Here is a 16,411-nt window from a genome sequence, read left to right on the forward strand (position 1 = left end):
ATAAAACTCTTGAAATTTTTAGTATTGAGCAATTATATGTTGCAACTTTTTTTACCAATTCTGCTATGAATTATTTTTTTGTAAAGTAATTATGATTATGCTATTTAGCAACACATATTAGCTATGAAAACTAATTATGTAAATGATTTTCTTAGTAATTGTATATTTCTATTTTGTAATTATTTTTGTTACGAAATTAAATTTCATAGGAATTTTGTTAACAACTTTAATCTATATATATATATATATATATATATATATATATATATATATATATATATATATATATATATATATATATATATATATATATATATAATCTGAAGCCCTCAAAAGCCATGGAAACAAATTCTTCACGTTTCATCTATCACTGCTGATGGCGACCACAAAACCTTGGCGACTCTCTTCACTGTCGATCCCCCACTAGCTGCCGCCATTCACTTCCATCACTCATTTCTTTATAGCCAAAGGCTTATGACCTTTGCTCTCGCCTTTCATCTCTATCGTCTCTCACAGGTACTCATGATCTCATTCACTGTTCTATATTAAATTTTTCTTGTCTTCTTTCATTTTATGGTAGATCCACCCAAAAACTATCACATATATTTATGTTGAATCGTTTTATTCTTAGATTCATTGATGTTCATCTGTTGTTGTAATTATTTTTAGTTTAATTTTGGTTTGAATATCTTTATTTTTCATGTATATTAGGTCTATAATGCATCTTCTTTTAATTTAATTATGTTTTACCAATTTTGTATCCAAAAAGGATAATTCCATTGTCGGTCCATATTTATTATACCAATAAAATGTCCAAAAAGTGCCTCTTTATTACCAACGAAACTTGAGATCTTGATGACTTTTCATTGCTTATAAAATATTGAATGTTGAAATGATTGGTTCTGTATTTTAATAACTTTATACCATCATTTATTTTAGATTGTGTAGGGTATTTGATTAGCTTATACACCTCACAAAACTTTACATTTCCTTGAAGGAGTGTATCAAATCGTATGCTTTATTCTCTTTTTTTCTTGCATGTTGGTGATTTTAGTGCCACCATGTCATTTTAAGTAACTGGAACTAACATGTGAGCTAAGGGGATTCATGATTTGTACTCTAATACATGTACGAGGTTGTGCGGAGTGCACGCATGTATAAGATCGGGTCAGAAGCCGGTTCGACGACTAGTCAGGGGTGCGGGGGCAGCGCCCCCCGGTCCAGGGTTTCCAAAGGGGCAGCGCCCCTAGCGGGCTCCAAGGGACAGAGCCCCTGGCTGGGGTCTCACTAGTTTTCGGTAACCCTGGCTGGGGTCCCGCTAGTTTTTGGCAACCCTAATCCGGCAGCGCCCCAAAACCTCACCGAATTTTGCATGTGGGAACATAATGGAAAATTCAATTTCTTGAGGGTGATTATGGTAAAACTAACGAAACTCGTTAGTTTTTGGTAACCTTAATCGTATTAATATTACTTGTTTCCAAAGCAACTAACGACGATCCAACCCTAATGAAAGCCTAATTGTGTTTAGTATATAAACAACTCTTCCTTTCCAGAAGACGTACGTTCTTTAGCTCTCGTTTTTTTCATCACACATTCACAGAACCCTTTAGCATAATAGCTTACGTTATCTGTGCCTAGAAAAGTAGGTGTCCGCTTGGATTATCCTAGGCTGAATTTCTTGTAACCCAGGCATAGGGTAGAAATATCAGTTCAGAAAATGATATCACGATCCAAGCTAGTATCCAGATCTCCACCGCAAACCCTAATTTTCCCAACATTCGAACTGATATTTTCTATTTTTGGATATGGGTGACTCAATCCGCGAGATGACCACTAAGTTTGCCAAGTTGGAGAAGTTTGAAGGTGTCGATTTCAGGCGCTGGAAGAAAAAGATGCACTTCATGTTGACCACTCTGAAAGCAGCATACGTGCTGACTACACCAAGACCAGCAGAGCCTGAGGAAGGTGTTGTTGAGACGGCTGAAGAGACAAGAAAGAGACAGAAATGGGACAATGATTACTACATCTGCAAAGGTCACATCATTAACAGTATGTCTGATGCTTTATTTGATATCCATAGTGAAGCCTTGTGTGCCAAGGAGTTGTGGGATACCCTTGAACTGAAATACATTACTGAGGATGCTTCTAGCAAGAAGTTTCTGGTTAGTGACTTTAATAATTATAAGATGGAAGATTTAAGGTCTGTCACTGAACAGTACAATGAACTCCTTGGCATATATGGACAGTTTAAACTACACAAAATGAATATGGATGAATCCATAGTTGTGTCCACTATCATTGACAAACTGCCTTTGTCCTGGAAAGACTTCAAACATAACTTGAAACTTCAAAAGGAGGAGTTGTCATTGGTTCAACTTGCTAGTCACATTCGTATTGAAGAATCTCTTCGTGCGAAGGAAAGTGACAAATCTGAAAAACCCAAAGGAAAAGTTGAACCTGGACAGCCCTCGGTTCATATGGTTGAAAACAAACCAAGGAACCAGAACCACAAAGGACATGGCAAACGTAAGCAGGAACATGTCCCAAGCAACTCCAACAAAAAGAGAAGGGATCTGGTTTGTTGGAGGTGCAATCAAGTTGGACATTGCAAGCGTGATTTTCGTGTGAATTTGGGCAACAATGGTGATAGAAACAGTGGAGCCAATGGGAAAGTGAATGGGTCTTCGGCCCAAGTTAAACGAGGTCAGTTTTTGACTAACTTTGATAATTCTAATCAGAATTATGTTTACTATGTTTCATTTATCCCTGAATCATTCTATGTGCAGGATGATGATGTTGCTTGGTGGATCGACTCTGGAGCAACGAACCATGTATGCAATGATAAACGGATTTTGAATCATTAAATCCGCTTGAAGATGGCTCGGTGCTGAAAATAGGAGACGATTCTTTTATTCCTATTTGTGGTTTAGGTGTCGTGTGTCTTGAATTTACTTCTGGAAAGACAACTAGGTTATTTGATGTTTTGTTTGTTCCCAAGATTCGCAAGAATCTTGTTAGCTCTAGTTGTTTGAATTCTGATGATTTTAAACAAGTTATTGAGTCAGATAAGTTTTTTTTATCTAAGGGTGGAATGTTTGTTGGCTTTGGATATTTAAATAATAGAATGTTTCATTTGAATATTGTTGACAACTTATTACCTGTTCAGAATTCTGCATTTGTATCTTCTGCTTCTAATGTTGATAAATCTATGCTTTGGCATGTAAGATTAGGTCATGTTAACTTTAGAAGGATGCATGAGATGTCAAAAGTGGATTAATTCCAGCCTTTGATATGACATCTGATAAATGTAAAACATGCATGCCTACAAAAGTGACAAAACAACCATTTCCTAGTGTTACTAGAAATTTAGCTGTTTTGGAGCTTGTACATAGTGACCTGTGTGATTTTCATTCCACTCCTTCTTTAGGGAATAAAAAGTATGTAGTCACTTTTATTGATGACTGCACTTGGTTTTGCTATGTGTATTTGTTGCACTCTAAGGATGAAGCCTTAGATAAATTTAAAATATACAAAACTGAGGCGGAATTGCAATTGGGCATTCCTGTTAAATGTCTCAGGACTGATAGGGGAGGTGAATATATGGATCCCATATACTTCCAATCAGTGGGTATCATTCATGAGACCATGACACCTTACACGCCTCAATAGAATGGCATTGCTGAACGCAAAAATCGAGTTTTAAAGCAAATGGTAAACTCGATGTTGTCTTACTCGGGATTGAGTGAAGGATTCTGGGGAGAGGCCATGTTAACGGCCTGCTATTTGTTAAATAGGGTTCCAAATAAAAGGAACAAAACAGTCCCATATGAACTTTGGTTCAAGAAAAAGCCGAATTTGAGTTATTTTCGGGTTTAGGGATGTCGAGCAGTTGTAAAACCTACCGAGCCCAAAAAGAAAATTTTGGGAGAACGTGGAAATGATTGCATATTCATTGGATATGTTGAACATTCCAAGGCATATAGATTTTATGTAATAGAACCTAATGATTCGGTTTCAATTAACACTGTTATCGAATCGCGGGACGCAATTTTTGATGAGATGAGGTTTTCATCGATTCAAAGGCCTATGGATCTGAATTTTGATGCTAATAAAGAACAAAATTCAGAAAGTCAAGATGGTGGTGTCGTGCAAGAACCACAAGATATTCATAGAAGCAAAAGAGGCCAAATTGTTAAGAATTTTGGATCCGACTTCCAACTGTACTTGGTGGAAGGTTCAAAGGATGAAATTAATCTTGAATACTTTTATTGCTATAGTATTGAAGATGGTCCTAAGACTTATCAAGAGGCCATGGAGTCTTAAGATAGTGTCTTTTGGAAGGAAGCGATTGATGATGAAATGTCATCGATTCTTGAGAACAATACATGGGTGTTGTCTGATTTGCCTCAGGGTTCTAAACCTCTAGGTTGCAAATGGATTTTCAAAAAGCAAATGAATGTTAATGGGACCATTGACAAATTCAAGGCTCGGTTAGTCATTCAAGGTTGTAGACAAAAATCCAGTATTGACTATTTTGATACGTATGCTCCAGTTGCACGTATTCTACTATTAGATTGTTGGTTGCCTTGGCAAGTATCCACAATCTAGTTATTCACCAAATGGATGTGAAAACAGCCTTTTTAAATGGTGATCTTGACGAGGAAGTTTACATGAATCAACTAGAAGGTTTCATTATGCCCAGTAAAGAGCATATGGTTTGCAAACTTGTCAAATCTTTGTATGGGCTGAAACAAGCGCCTAAACAATGGCATCAAAAATTTGATGAGGTGATTTTGTCTTTTGGTTTCAAAACAAACCAATGTGACAAATGTGTTTATAGTAGATTTGATGATGCTACTAGAGCTGGAGTGATCATTTGCTAATATGTAGATGACATGTTGACTTTTCGCACCGACCAAAGTCAAGTGGATGAAACAAAGAAATTGTTGTCATCCAAGCTTTCCATGAAAGATTTAGGAGAGGCTGATGTAATTCTTGGAATAAGAATTAAGAGGATGAACAAAGGATTGGTAATGACTGAAAGTCATTATATTGAGAAAATTCTCAAGCGGTTTAATTTTACCGATTGTTCTCCTGTGAGTACTCCTATGGACCCAAATGTGAAATTAATGCCAAATAATGGTATTCCCATTTCACAGTTGGAATACTCTAAGGCTATTGGTAGCTTGATGTGTAATACCGAAATTTTCAAAACAAAATTTTCATTTAAATTCGCTTATCTCATTAACACTTCTCATAAAAATCTCATTTTTATTTAAATTACATATCATGACTCTTTTGTTCAATCAATTAATAAACTAGGATCCTCCAAAACAAACGCTTCCTCTGGTGTGTACAATCGAGCGGTGCCGTCCCGTGATCTTGAGAAAACCTGAAACATATAACACAAAACTCAGTAAGCACGAAGCTTAGTGAGTTCCCCAAAATACCACTCTAACACATATTAGCCACTCAAGGCTATAACTCTGTTGACCCTCTGGTCAATGTGTCTCAGTGGGACCCTCCGGCCCCAACTCTATATGGACCCTCTGGGCCTAACTCTATGGACCCAAAGGTTCTAACTCTGATAACTCTGAATCATGCATATCGCATATCACAATAAATCTCATAAAATAATTAGCATACAAATACACTGGCACATAACTCTAAACCTAACTCTATAGACCCTCTGGTCCTAGCCCTGTAGACCTTCCGGTCTTAACTCTGATATACACACAACATAAGTCACATAGAAATAATGCAGTGCCACACATCGTATAGATAGCACACAATAACTCTGTCACATAACTTTGTTACCACTCTAGGTAAAGTATAGTGAGAAGACTCACCTCAAACGAAGTTGGATGAACTCTCGTGCTCAACGTCCCGACCTGGCCTCCTCCTATTATTCAAATAAAATTACCGATCAACACTCTCTCATTGTCTCAGCTCTAAAGATTGGATAGAAGACCATTCTACCCTTCCCTAAACTCTCTTAAGTCAGTCTTGACCAAAACCCTAAAGTCAACGAAAGTTCACGGTCAAACTTTGACCCGACTCGTAGAGTGCACATGGGCGACTCGGCGAGTCCACACATGGCCACGAAATCTTCCTTCTAGCTTCGCTTGACACGTCGAGCCAACCCCTTGCTCGATGAGTTACGCCTGGTATGAGTCACGGGGCAACCCCGACTCGACTCGTCGAGTCCTCTCACGAACTCGGCGAGTTGCTCCCATGATAACACTCATATGGCTTTCTGAGGTCAAATCCGTTCCTCTAATCCATAGATCTGACTTCCCTAGTACCAATAACCACGAAAAGGTCGAATCTTGGTACACATGCAAGGCTCTCTATGCTAATTTTGGTGAAATCCTTCATATCATGACAACCCTAGATCATTATTCCAAGGAAAAGGCATAAAGCAGAATGGAAGGGATTCTCTGGACCTCTCAAGGTCCAGATCTAAGAATCATTTCACCATGGGACCTCTCATACTCTAGATTCAAGCTAAATAAAGCATGAAGAAACCCTAGATTCATGAAATCAAACGAAAATGGACATGAATCCTTACCTCTCACAGCAGCTCTAAACGAAATGATGGAAGATTTGAGTCCCACAAGACAGCCCAACTCGAAATCCTTCCTTCCCTTTGCTATGACACCCCAAAGTATGATGTATTAGCCCTCCTCTTGCACCACAAGCTTCCTCTCTGCTCTCTATGGTTTCTCAAGGTGTAGTGGCCACAAATAAAGCCCATAAGGACCTTTAAATAGGTCCCAAACCCGAGAAATTGGGGTTTCTCTGCCCATCACCTACTCGGCGAGTCGCTCCTCTGAATCGTCGAGTCCACTCATTAAATCGGCGTGAAAAACCCGACTCGTTTCGGCGAGTTGGATCCTCAACTCATCGAGTCTCTCCTTTAATCAAAAGATTAAACTACACAATAATAACCCTGAAAACTCGGATGTTACAATTCTCCCCCACTTGAATTAGATTTCGCCCTCAAAATCATTCCTTAACCACACAGAGATTTAATCATTAACCCGAAAGGCACTACCGAAATGATCTTCATACCACACTGATATCTTTCTCTATCGACATCCGAAACCACATAGAACCTCCAAAACTAGAGTTTAAACCAAATCTTTCGCCGCTAAAAATACCCTTCCCAATAACCGGAAACTCTAGTGGCCTGATCCGCCGTCAGACCGCCTACTTGAGTGATCACCATGATTTTTGCTCCTCGAATATCAACCCAGTTTCCTCACTGGCTCTCTGATTCCCATAAGACCATGTCCAAAAACCGGCTATCTCTCCTCCAAGCCGATCATGCTAAAACATATGAATCACGCCCCACGAATAAAAGGGTTCACACTCCACCGGGGCACATCTACTAGACTGCTATTAGAAACCCTCCGAACAAAAAATCCCCAACACTCTGTCCTTAGACACAAAAGCATAAGCATGCTCGATCAGAAGTGTCCTCAAACATCCCATTTATAAGCCTCAGCTCCAAATTCCATATCTCTTTTCACACCACACGAGGTCTGACTGTCGTCTATCCGCATAACTCTTCTAACGGCTCTGGGCCGTCAGCAACCACTGCCAGACATGCTGAATCTGCTCGGTCGTCTAAAGCACCATCTCCGTGATGGGTTTTATCCAAAAGACATCCTATGTGCTCATGCAAACCCTAATGCTTGGATCTAGGTTTCTCTATTGTATATGCTTTTAATCCAAGACTTAAAACCCTAGATCTAATCAATATAACATATGAAATAGGGTTTAGATCATACCTTGATTGTTATATAGCAATAACAATCTCAAATCCTTCTTGTATTGACTTTAGAAAGCTTTGAGTCACAAATGTCACTCCTCTAATGGTTCACAAACACCAAGAGCAAGAGGATGAAGAGGAGAAGAGAAGGAGGCTGCCCAAAACGTGTGGAAACCCTAACCAATTAGTTCACCACGTTTTTGAGGCTTAAGGGTACTATTTATACATGTAGGCTATGAGGGTTTTGAACTAGGAAACCCTAATTGGGATGCTTAGGCCCTAAGCAACCCATGGACCCTTCCTTAACAAGCCTTGGACGATTTCTAATGGGTTTCCCCATAGAATTCGTCCAACCTTATATTATAAGGTAATCCATAGCCCAATTGCAATTATCTTATAATTACAATTCCAGTCCCTTAAGTTTAATTAATCTCTTTTAGTCACAAACTTAATTCTTATTAATTCTTGACTAATATTAATTAAACAATATGATCCCCAGCAAATGGGAGTCCGACACCTCCTCCCATACAACAGCTCAAAGAGTGACATACCAATGCTCGAATGATGGCTGTTGTTATAGGAAAACTCAGCTAAGGGTATGTATGTGTCCCAACTCCCTCCGAAATCCAATACACATGCCCGAAGCATGTCCTTGAGCATCTGAATCGTCCGCTCGCTCTGCCCGTCAGTCTGTGGGTGGTAGGCGGCATTAAAATGCAACCTTGTGCCCAACTCCTCATGGTATTTCTTCCAGAATCTGGAAGTGAAACGTACATCTCGATCTGAGACAATCGAGATCGGTACTCCGTGCTGCGATACCACCTCCCTCACATACAACTCTGTCAGGCTCTCCGCAGAAGAGCTCCCCCTGACTTCCTCTTCGCATCAACTAACTCGACCCTATGACACACAAGTCACAAAATTCTCAAATGAAAACTACAATCCAACTGAAAATCGACTTAGCCTTGACAAAGACGGAGACCCCAGTCTCACCCCTGGTTCAACCACCATGCTCCAAAAACTCAATACTAGGGCTATGCAAGCCTAAAACTCTTATGCATCATACACTGATCGGAGAACACTCCATCATCACACTCTCTTTCCGTCTAGTGAGTACTATGGCTCCCACAACATCATGACAACCTCTGACTAGTGAGTACTACGGCTCCCCGTAGCACCACAACACCAAATGACTAGTGAGTACTATGGCTCCCCGCAGTACCACGATTCCCTCTCTCTGACTTGTGAGTACTACGGCTCCCCGTAGCATCACAACACCGTCTGACTAGTGAATACTACGGCTCCCCGTAGCTTCACCACATACTCTCATTCTCATCACAATTACGTCCACTATCTTATGCGCCGTAGACTATCATAGATAGCTATACATACTTGTCCCACATATGCATCATAGACTCTGGCGGCAACCGCTATAACAAAATACCTACCTCTGCGGAGATCCACTTTCTTAATTAATCCCTCTTGATGTCAATACCCGAAGGGCTCCCACTGGAACCGTAGATACATGATACACCACTAGTCGTCTCAAACTCAAGATTCTAAATAACTCTGAAATCGGAACATTATACCCGGGTACCACGGAACACCATTACAGAACATCATGATGTCCTGCCTCAACCACTGATGTCCTACTCCCAGCACCATACAGATACAACAATACGTTTCCTCTGAACCCCATAAATAATTCTTCATTTTACCCAATGCGCAAATTCAGTGTATCCAAACACTCAATTGCAATACAAAGAAAGCGCTAACGCTTCAGAACACGCTGACGATCCTCCGAAACGCTTTCCCCTACTACTCAAAATCCAAGCAAGAATACACATGCCAACCCGGGAGTTGGCTGCTCAATAATCTTCTATCCACCCCAAAAGGGGCATATACAATCCATACTTCGACCTAGAAGTTCTCAACTGTCCATATCATTATTACGAGTCTTCCACTTGAAACGGCCCTGACCACCACCAGATTCATGACCATTGGCCACCTGCCGTGGAGACACCCATCCTTTCTCAGACACATACCACATGCATTATCTCTTTCTTCACCTTTCCTTGATCACCGATGACCTTGGTCTCCTGAATTCGAGCCGCAGGTTTCTGTATCCAACCCCTAACCGCTCTTGCACAAATCTTTGGTTGCCTCAATAAAATACCCGGTTCTCCCCCACTTAGGGTTCGAACCATCACCAATTGACGCATCAACACTCTACCCCAAAGACGGTTTCCTCTAGAAACATCGCACCTACGCTTGGAAGGTGCCACACAACGCCCATTGATCTCCCCATGTAGAGATCAAGAAACCTCAAATACCCTAAATCTCCGAAGAAATCCTCAGGAACTTTTCATCACGACTGCCTCTAGCCACTCGAAGTCTCATACCATCCCAATACTGAACATCCTAACTGTCCAGTACTATCACTGACTCTTAGACTGAAACAATAAACCATCATACTCTTCATCCTCGACTTCTCAACCCCTGCTCCAACACGTGAATCATCACGATAATAGGGACTCCACTACCATACTCAATACCCATCATATACAGAAGAGCCACCGCTCTGATATACTCGACTGGATTACCCGCTGATACAGCTACCACACGCCCTACTATACTCAATTAGGGTGTAATGTGGTGCTTGACCATCTTAGTCCCCACTGACTACCTGCTCATGGTAGATCATTTCCTTGCGGCAGACATGCTGCCTAATACTCTGGTGGAAAAAAATCGTCATAAATTTCAACCCGTAGGGTTTACTCCTAAACCCAAAACTGAAATCTCACACCTCTCCTACTTCCGATAGGAAACATAAATAGCACCCAACAAGTCACAGAAGGTGACATCTCCTCCATCGGCTGATTGCTCACTCAGATCGCAATCCCCCATAAATGCCTTCTCTACTAATCCCTGAGTCTTGCGACTACATCTGACATCTTACCAAGGTACTTTGAAATGCTCTTGACCTCCCTCTCAAGGGATGCCTCTTCGGATTCAATCATGACCCTCAGGACTAAAACCCCATCGCATCCAAACTCCACCAATTAATCCTGATCGGACAACCGGAGAATCGCAAGCATCATTTGCTAAGAACCATGGTACTCAGCCCCTGACATCTCTTCTCAATCTGCTACAATGCATGGCACTCGAATTATAACATCACCTCTCAATCTGCTAAGATGCATGGTACTCGAACCATGGCATCACTTCCCAATCTGCTCCAATGTATGGTACTCGAACCATAACATCACTCCTCAATCTGCTCCGATGTATGGTACTCGAACCATAACATCATTCCCTAATCTGCTCCGACGTATGGTACTCGAACCATAACATGACTCCCCAATTTGCTTCAATGTATGGTACTCGAACCATAACATCACTCCCCAATCTACTACTTAGAACCTTTAGAATGCTCCCTGTATTGAGTATGGGTCCTCTGCTTTAGGTAGTACGGGCCCATACTACCTGCCACATCTACCCATACTTTCCACACGGGCCATTCCAGAGCTCCTAAGTAGCTGCTCAACCTTCTCGTTTACTAATTCCGCCACGCGTGCTCACGCCTCAGCGAATGCTCTACTCCGCCAGTGTACTCATCTGGCTAAGGTTACTCCCTATGCTCTTCCTTGGTCCTCCCACTTCTCCGCCATCAGCTGCTGAAAAGCTCCCAATGATGCCAGCCATCTACCTCCTGAATATCGTTATATTCACTCGGTAGCTGACTCCCATCATCGAGAGTTCCACAAAGCACGAAGCAAGCAGCATTCGGGCATCGAAGAATACATAGAACTAACTCTGGGTGATAACTCCGCTTGCTCTGCTCATTCTCCAAAGTACCACCGAACTCTACAACTCTACCCCTCGCGGGTTCTAACTATTCTCTCGATAAGCACCACAATACTCATCTAGGCGTCTCTCCTAGATTACTCTTCTACTCAAATCCCCCAGAAGGGCTCCAATTGAATACTCTTGCTCATACTCAAAAGCGCATCACATATAACAACAACTCCTAGGCTAAGGCATCACAAATCAGGCCACTCTAGTCCTAAGATATGAAATACCTAGCCTGTCTCTAGCATACATAATATCTCATAAAATGTATCATAAATATCTCATAGCACAAAAGTAAGGGTATTTTGGGAAAACACCATTCGGGCTCTGGCTGATTGTACACACTTCTCTTTCTCACTTCCTCTTTGAACTCTTATTCACTTTTAGAAAATCATTTCTTTGAAAACTTTTCTTACTTCCTCAGTTTGGGTCTAGATTTACCCGAAGGTGCATCCGAATCCCTCAAACCAAGGCTCTGATACCAACTTGTAATACCGAAATTTTCAAAACAAAATTTTCATTTAAATTCACTTATCTCTTTAACACTTTTCATAAAAATCTCATTTTTATTTAAATTAAAAATCATGACTCTTTTGTTCAATCAATTAATAAACCAGGATCCTCCAAAACAAACGCTTCCTCTGGTGTATACAATCGAGCCGGTGCCGTCCTGTGATCCTGAGAAAACTTGAAACGTATAACACAAAACTCTATAAGCACGAAGCTTAGTGAGTTCCCCAAAATACCACTCTAACACATATTAGCCACTCAAGGCTATAGCTCTGTTGACCCTCTGGTCAGTGTGTCTCATTGGACCCTCGAGTCCCAACTCTCTATGGACCCTTTGGCCCTAACTCTATGGACCCAAAGGTCCTAACTATGATAACTTTGAATCATGCATATCGCACATCACAATAAATCTCATAAAATAATTAGCATACAAATACACTGGCACATAACTCTATGGACCCTCTGGTCCTAGCCCTGTGGACCTTCCGGTCCTAACTCTGATATACATACAGCATAAATCACTTAGAAATAATGCAGTGCCACACATTGCATAGATAGCATACAATATCTCTGTCACATAACTCTGTTACCACTCTAGGTAAACTATAGTGAGAAGACTCACCTCAAACGAAGTCGGATGAACTCTCGTGCTCAATGTCCCGACCTGGCCTCCTCCTATTATTCAAATAACATTCCCGACCAACACTCTCTCATTGTCTCAGCTCTAAAGACTGTGTAGAAGATCATTCTACCCTTCCTTGAACTCTCTTAAGTCAGTCTTGACCAAAACCCTAAAGTCAACGAAAGTCAACGGTCAAACTTTGACCCAACTCGTCGAGTGCACATGCGCGACTCAGCGAGTCCACACGTGACCATGAAATCTTCCTTCTAGCCTCGCTTGACATGTTGAGCCAAGCCCTTGCTCGATGAGTTATGCCTGGTATGAATCGCGGGGCAACCCCGACTCGACTCGTCGAGTCCTCTAATGAACTCGGTGAGTTGGTCCCATGACAACACTCATATGGCCTTTTGAGGTTAGATCCGTTCCTCTAATCCATAAATCTGACTTCCCAAGGACCAATAACCACAAAAAGGTCGAATCTTGGTACACATGCAAGGCTCTCTATGCTTATTTTGGTGAAATCCTTCATATCATGACAACCCTAGCTCATAACTCCAAGGAAAAGGCATAAAGCAGAATGGAAGGGACTCTCTGTACCTCTTAAGGTCCAGATCTAAGAATCATTTCACCATGGGACCTCTCATACTCTTAAGTCAGTCTTGACCAAAACCCTAAAGTCAACGAAAGTTAACGGTCAAACTTTGACCCGACTCGTCGAGTGCACATGAGCGACTCGGTGAGTCCACACGTGACCATGAAATCTTTCTTCTAGCCTCTCTTGTCACATTGAGTCAGTCCCTTGCTCGACGAGTTACGCCTGGTATGAATCACAGGGCAACCTCGACTCGACTCGTCGAGTCCTCTCATGAACTCGGCGAGTTGGTCCCATTACAACATTCATCTGGCCTTTTGAGGTCAGATCCGTTCCTCTAATCCATATATCTGACTTCCCTAGGAACAATTACCATGAAAAGGTCGAATCTTGGTACACATGCAAGGCTCTCTGTGCTTATTTTGGTGAAATCCTTCATATCATGACAACCCTAGCTCATAACTCCAAGGAAAAGGCATAAAGCAGAATGGAAGGGACTCTCTGTACCTCTTAAGGTCCAATCTATGAATCATTTCACCATGGGACCTCTCATACTCTAGATTCAAGCTAAATAAAGCATGAAGAAACCCTAGATTCATGAAATCAAACGAAAATGGACATGAATTCTTACCTCTCACAGCAGCTCTGAACGAAATGATGGAAGATTTGAGTCCCAGAAGACAGCCCAACTCGAAATCCTTCCTTCCCTTTGCTAAGACACCCCAAAGTATGATGAATTAGCCCTCCTCTTGCACCACAAGCTTCCTCTCTGCTCTCTATGGTTTCTCAGGGTGTAGTGGACGCATGAAGGCCATAAGGACCTTTAAATAGGTCCCAAACCCGAGAAATTAGGGTTTCTCTACCCAGCACCTACTCGACGAGTCCCTCCTCTGACTCATCGAGTCCACTCATTAAATCCACGTAAGAAACCCGACTCGACTCGGCGAGTTGGATCCTCAACTCGTCGAGTCTCTCCTTTAATCAAAAGATTAAACTACACAATAATAACCCTGAAAACCCGAATGTTACATGATGTATGCCATGACAAGTACCAGACCTGATATTGCGTTTGCTGTGGGTAAGTTGAGTAGGTACACTAGCAATCCTAGTGCTCAACATTGGCAAACAGTGAATAGAGTGTTTAAGTATCTCAAGGGAACCATGAATTATGGTTTGAGTTACTTGGGGAGTCCTTTGGTTTTAGAAGGTCATTCAGATGCAAGTTGGATTACCAACATGGAGGACCATTCCTCAACTTCTGGTTGGGTATTCTTGCTTGGGAGAGGTGCCATTTCTTGGGCTTCCAAGAAGCAATCTTGCATTACAAACTCGACAATGGAATCTGAGTTTGTTCCGTCAGCAGCTGCTGGTAAAGAAGCAGAGTGGCTAAGGAATTTAGTCTATGATATTCCTTTGTGGTCTAAACCGATAGCACCTATTTCTATCCTTTGTGATAGTGCTGCCACTTTGGCTAAGGCATATAGCCAGGTTTATAATGGCAAATCTAGATACCTAGGTGTTAGACATAGTATGATTAGAGAACTAATCATGAATGGTGTGATTTCGGTTGAGTTTGTGAAATCGCAACATAATTTCATAGATCACTTGACTAAAGGTCTGAAAAGAGACTTATTGCACAAGTCTGTGATCAGGATGGGATTAAAGTCCATTTAATTCTATAATGATGAGACACCCAATTCCTTCTTAATATAATGTTAGGAGTTGAATTCAATATGGAAAGCTCATACTTATAGATTGGAACACATGAAGTATTCATCCAGGTATGTGTTCGGTTCTGCAAGTTAGCCAGGTTAAAGTTTAACTTCTTAATAATCCCTTTGATAAATGTATGTGCATATACATGGAAAGGAGTTACCTACGTGATTGTGAAGTGTAGCCGCATTTCAAGAGGTTGTGGACTTGACCTTGATATGATCATGAGAGGATTGGGACACACGACTTTATAATAGTGTCAAGTTGTATTATGCTAGAAATTCAATAAACTAGTATGTATTTTACTTTCTGGTATTCAAATGGGTTGACGGGTTCAATTCTTAGAACACCCTGATTCTCGAGTATTTGCAATTGTATGATACTAAGTGGAAATTCAATCGTTATGATAATTTCATTATGTACTAGTTTGGTTTGTTGTTGATAAGGTTATGTTTGTTCAAGGGTTACACTAAAATGGGGGAGGATTGTTGGGGTGATTTTAGTGTCACCATGTCATTTGAAGTAACTGGAACTAACATGTGAGCTAAAGGGGCTTCATGATTTTGTACTCTAACACATGTACGGGGGTTGTGCAGCGTCCGGGGTTTCCAAAGGGGCAGCGCCCCTTTGGCGGGGTCTAGGGGCAGCACCCCTAGCGGGGTCCAAGGGGTAGAGCTCCTGGCTGGGGTCCCGCTAGTTTTTGGTAACGCTAATCTGGCAGCGCCCCAAAACCTCACCGAATTTTGCATGTGGGAACATGATGGAAAATTCAATTTCTTGAGGGTGATTATGGTAAAACTAACGAAACTCGTTATTTTTTTGGTAACCCTAATCTGGATTAATATTACTTGCTTCCAAAGCAGCTAATGACGACCCAACCCTAATGAAACCCTAATTGTGTTTAGTATATAAACAACTCTTCCTTTCCAGAAGACGTACGTTCTTTAGCTCTCGTTTTTTTCATCACACATTCACAGAAACCTTTAGCATTATAGCTTACGTTTTCTGTGCCTAGAAACGTAGGTGTCCGCTTGGATTATCCTAGGTTGAATTTCTTGTAACCCAGGCATAGGGTAGAAATATCAGTTCAAAAAGTGATATCACGATCCAAGTTGGTATCTAGATCTCCACCGCAAACCCTAATTTTCCCAACATTGCATTCATATTCTGAAACCTTTGCAAATAGAGAAATGGATGATGGGTTTTATTGAATTTGGGAGTTCGGGCAGAGGAGCAGGGAGTGCAATCACATTGATAAAGTAAGTCTCATTCTTCCATATTGAATTTTTCAAAGTAATTAGTATTCTAACGGAATGATTTGATATATATTCTGATAAAATATATT

The 16,411-nt window shown here is 41.1% G+C and overlaps 1 protein-coding gene and 1 pseudogene across 1 annotated transcript; both read left to right on the top strand.

Annotated features, from left to right (window-relative positions):
- The first annotated feature begins 1,826 nt into the window (after positions 1-1,826).
- On the top strand, positions 1,827-4,323 carry LOC145064591 (uncharacterized). Its single transcript, XM_079012010.1, has 4 exons — positions 1,827-2,703; positions 2,931-3,052; positions 3,167-3,220; positions 3,877-4,323. The coding sequence occupies exons 1-4, from the start codon at positions 1,827-1,829 to the stop codon at positions 4,321-4,323; spliced, it is 1,500 nt and encodes a 499-aa protein (XP_078868136.1).
- A 10,071-nt stretch (positions 4,324-14,394) lies between these two features.
- Positions 14,395-15,027, top strand: LOC145064592 (secreted RxLR effector protein 161 pseudogene; annotated as a pseudogene).
- The last annotated feature ends 1,384 nt before the right edge of the window (positions 15,028-16,411 follow it).

This window comes from Lactuca serriola, chromosome 7, assembly GCF_051521515.1.
Source record: "Lactuca serriola cultivar US96UC23 chromosome 7, Lser_US96UC23_V15, whole genome shotgun sequence".
Taxonomy (NCBI): domain Eukaryota; kingdom Viridiplantae; phylum Streptophyta; class Magnoliopsida; order Asterales; family Asteraceae; genus Lactuca; species Lactuca serriola.

Excerpts from the sequence above, each read along its gene's own strand:
- LOC145064591 (XM_079012010.1), top strand. The coding sequence starts at position 1,827 with ATGACCACTAAGTTTGCCAAGTTGGAGAAGTTTGAAGGTGTCGATTTC. Across the intron at positions 3,053-3,166 it reads ATTCTGATGATTTTAAACAA|AATTCTGCATTTGTATCTTC; the intron begins GTTATTGAGTCA and ends TTACCTGTTCAG. Across the intron at positions 3,221-3,876 it reads ATAAATCTATGCTTTGGCAT|GGATGTCGAGCAGTTGTAAA; the intron begins GTAAGATTAGGT and ends TTTCGGGTTTAG.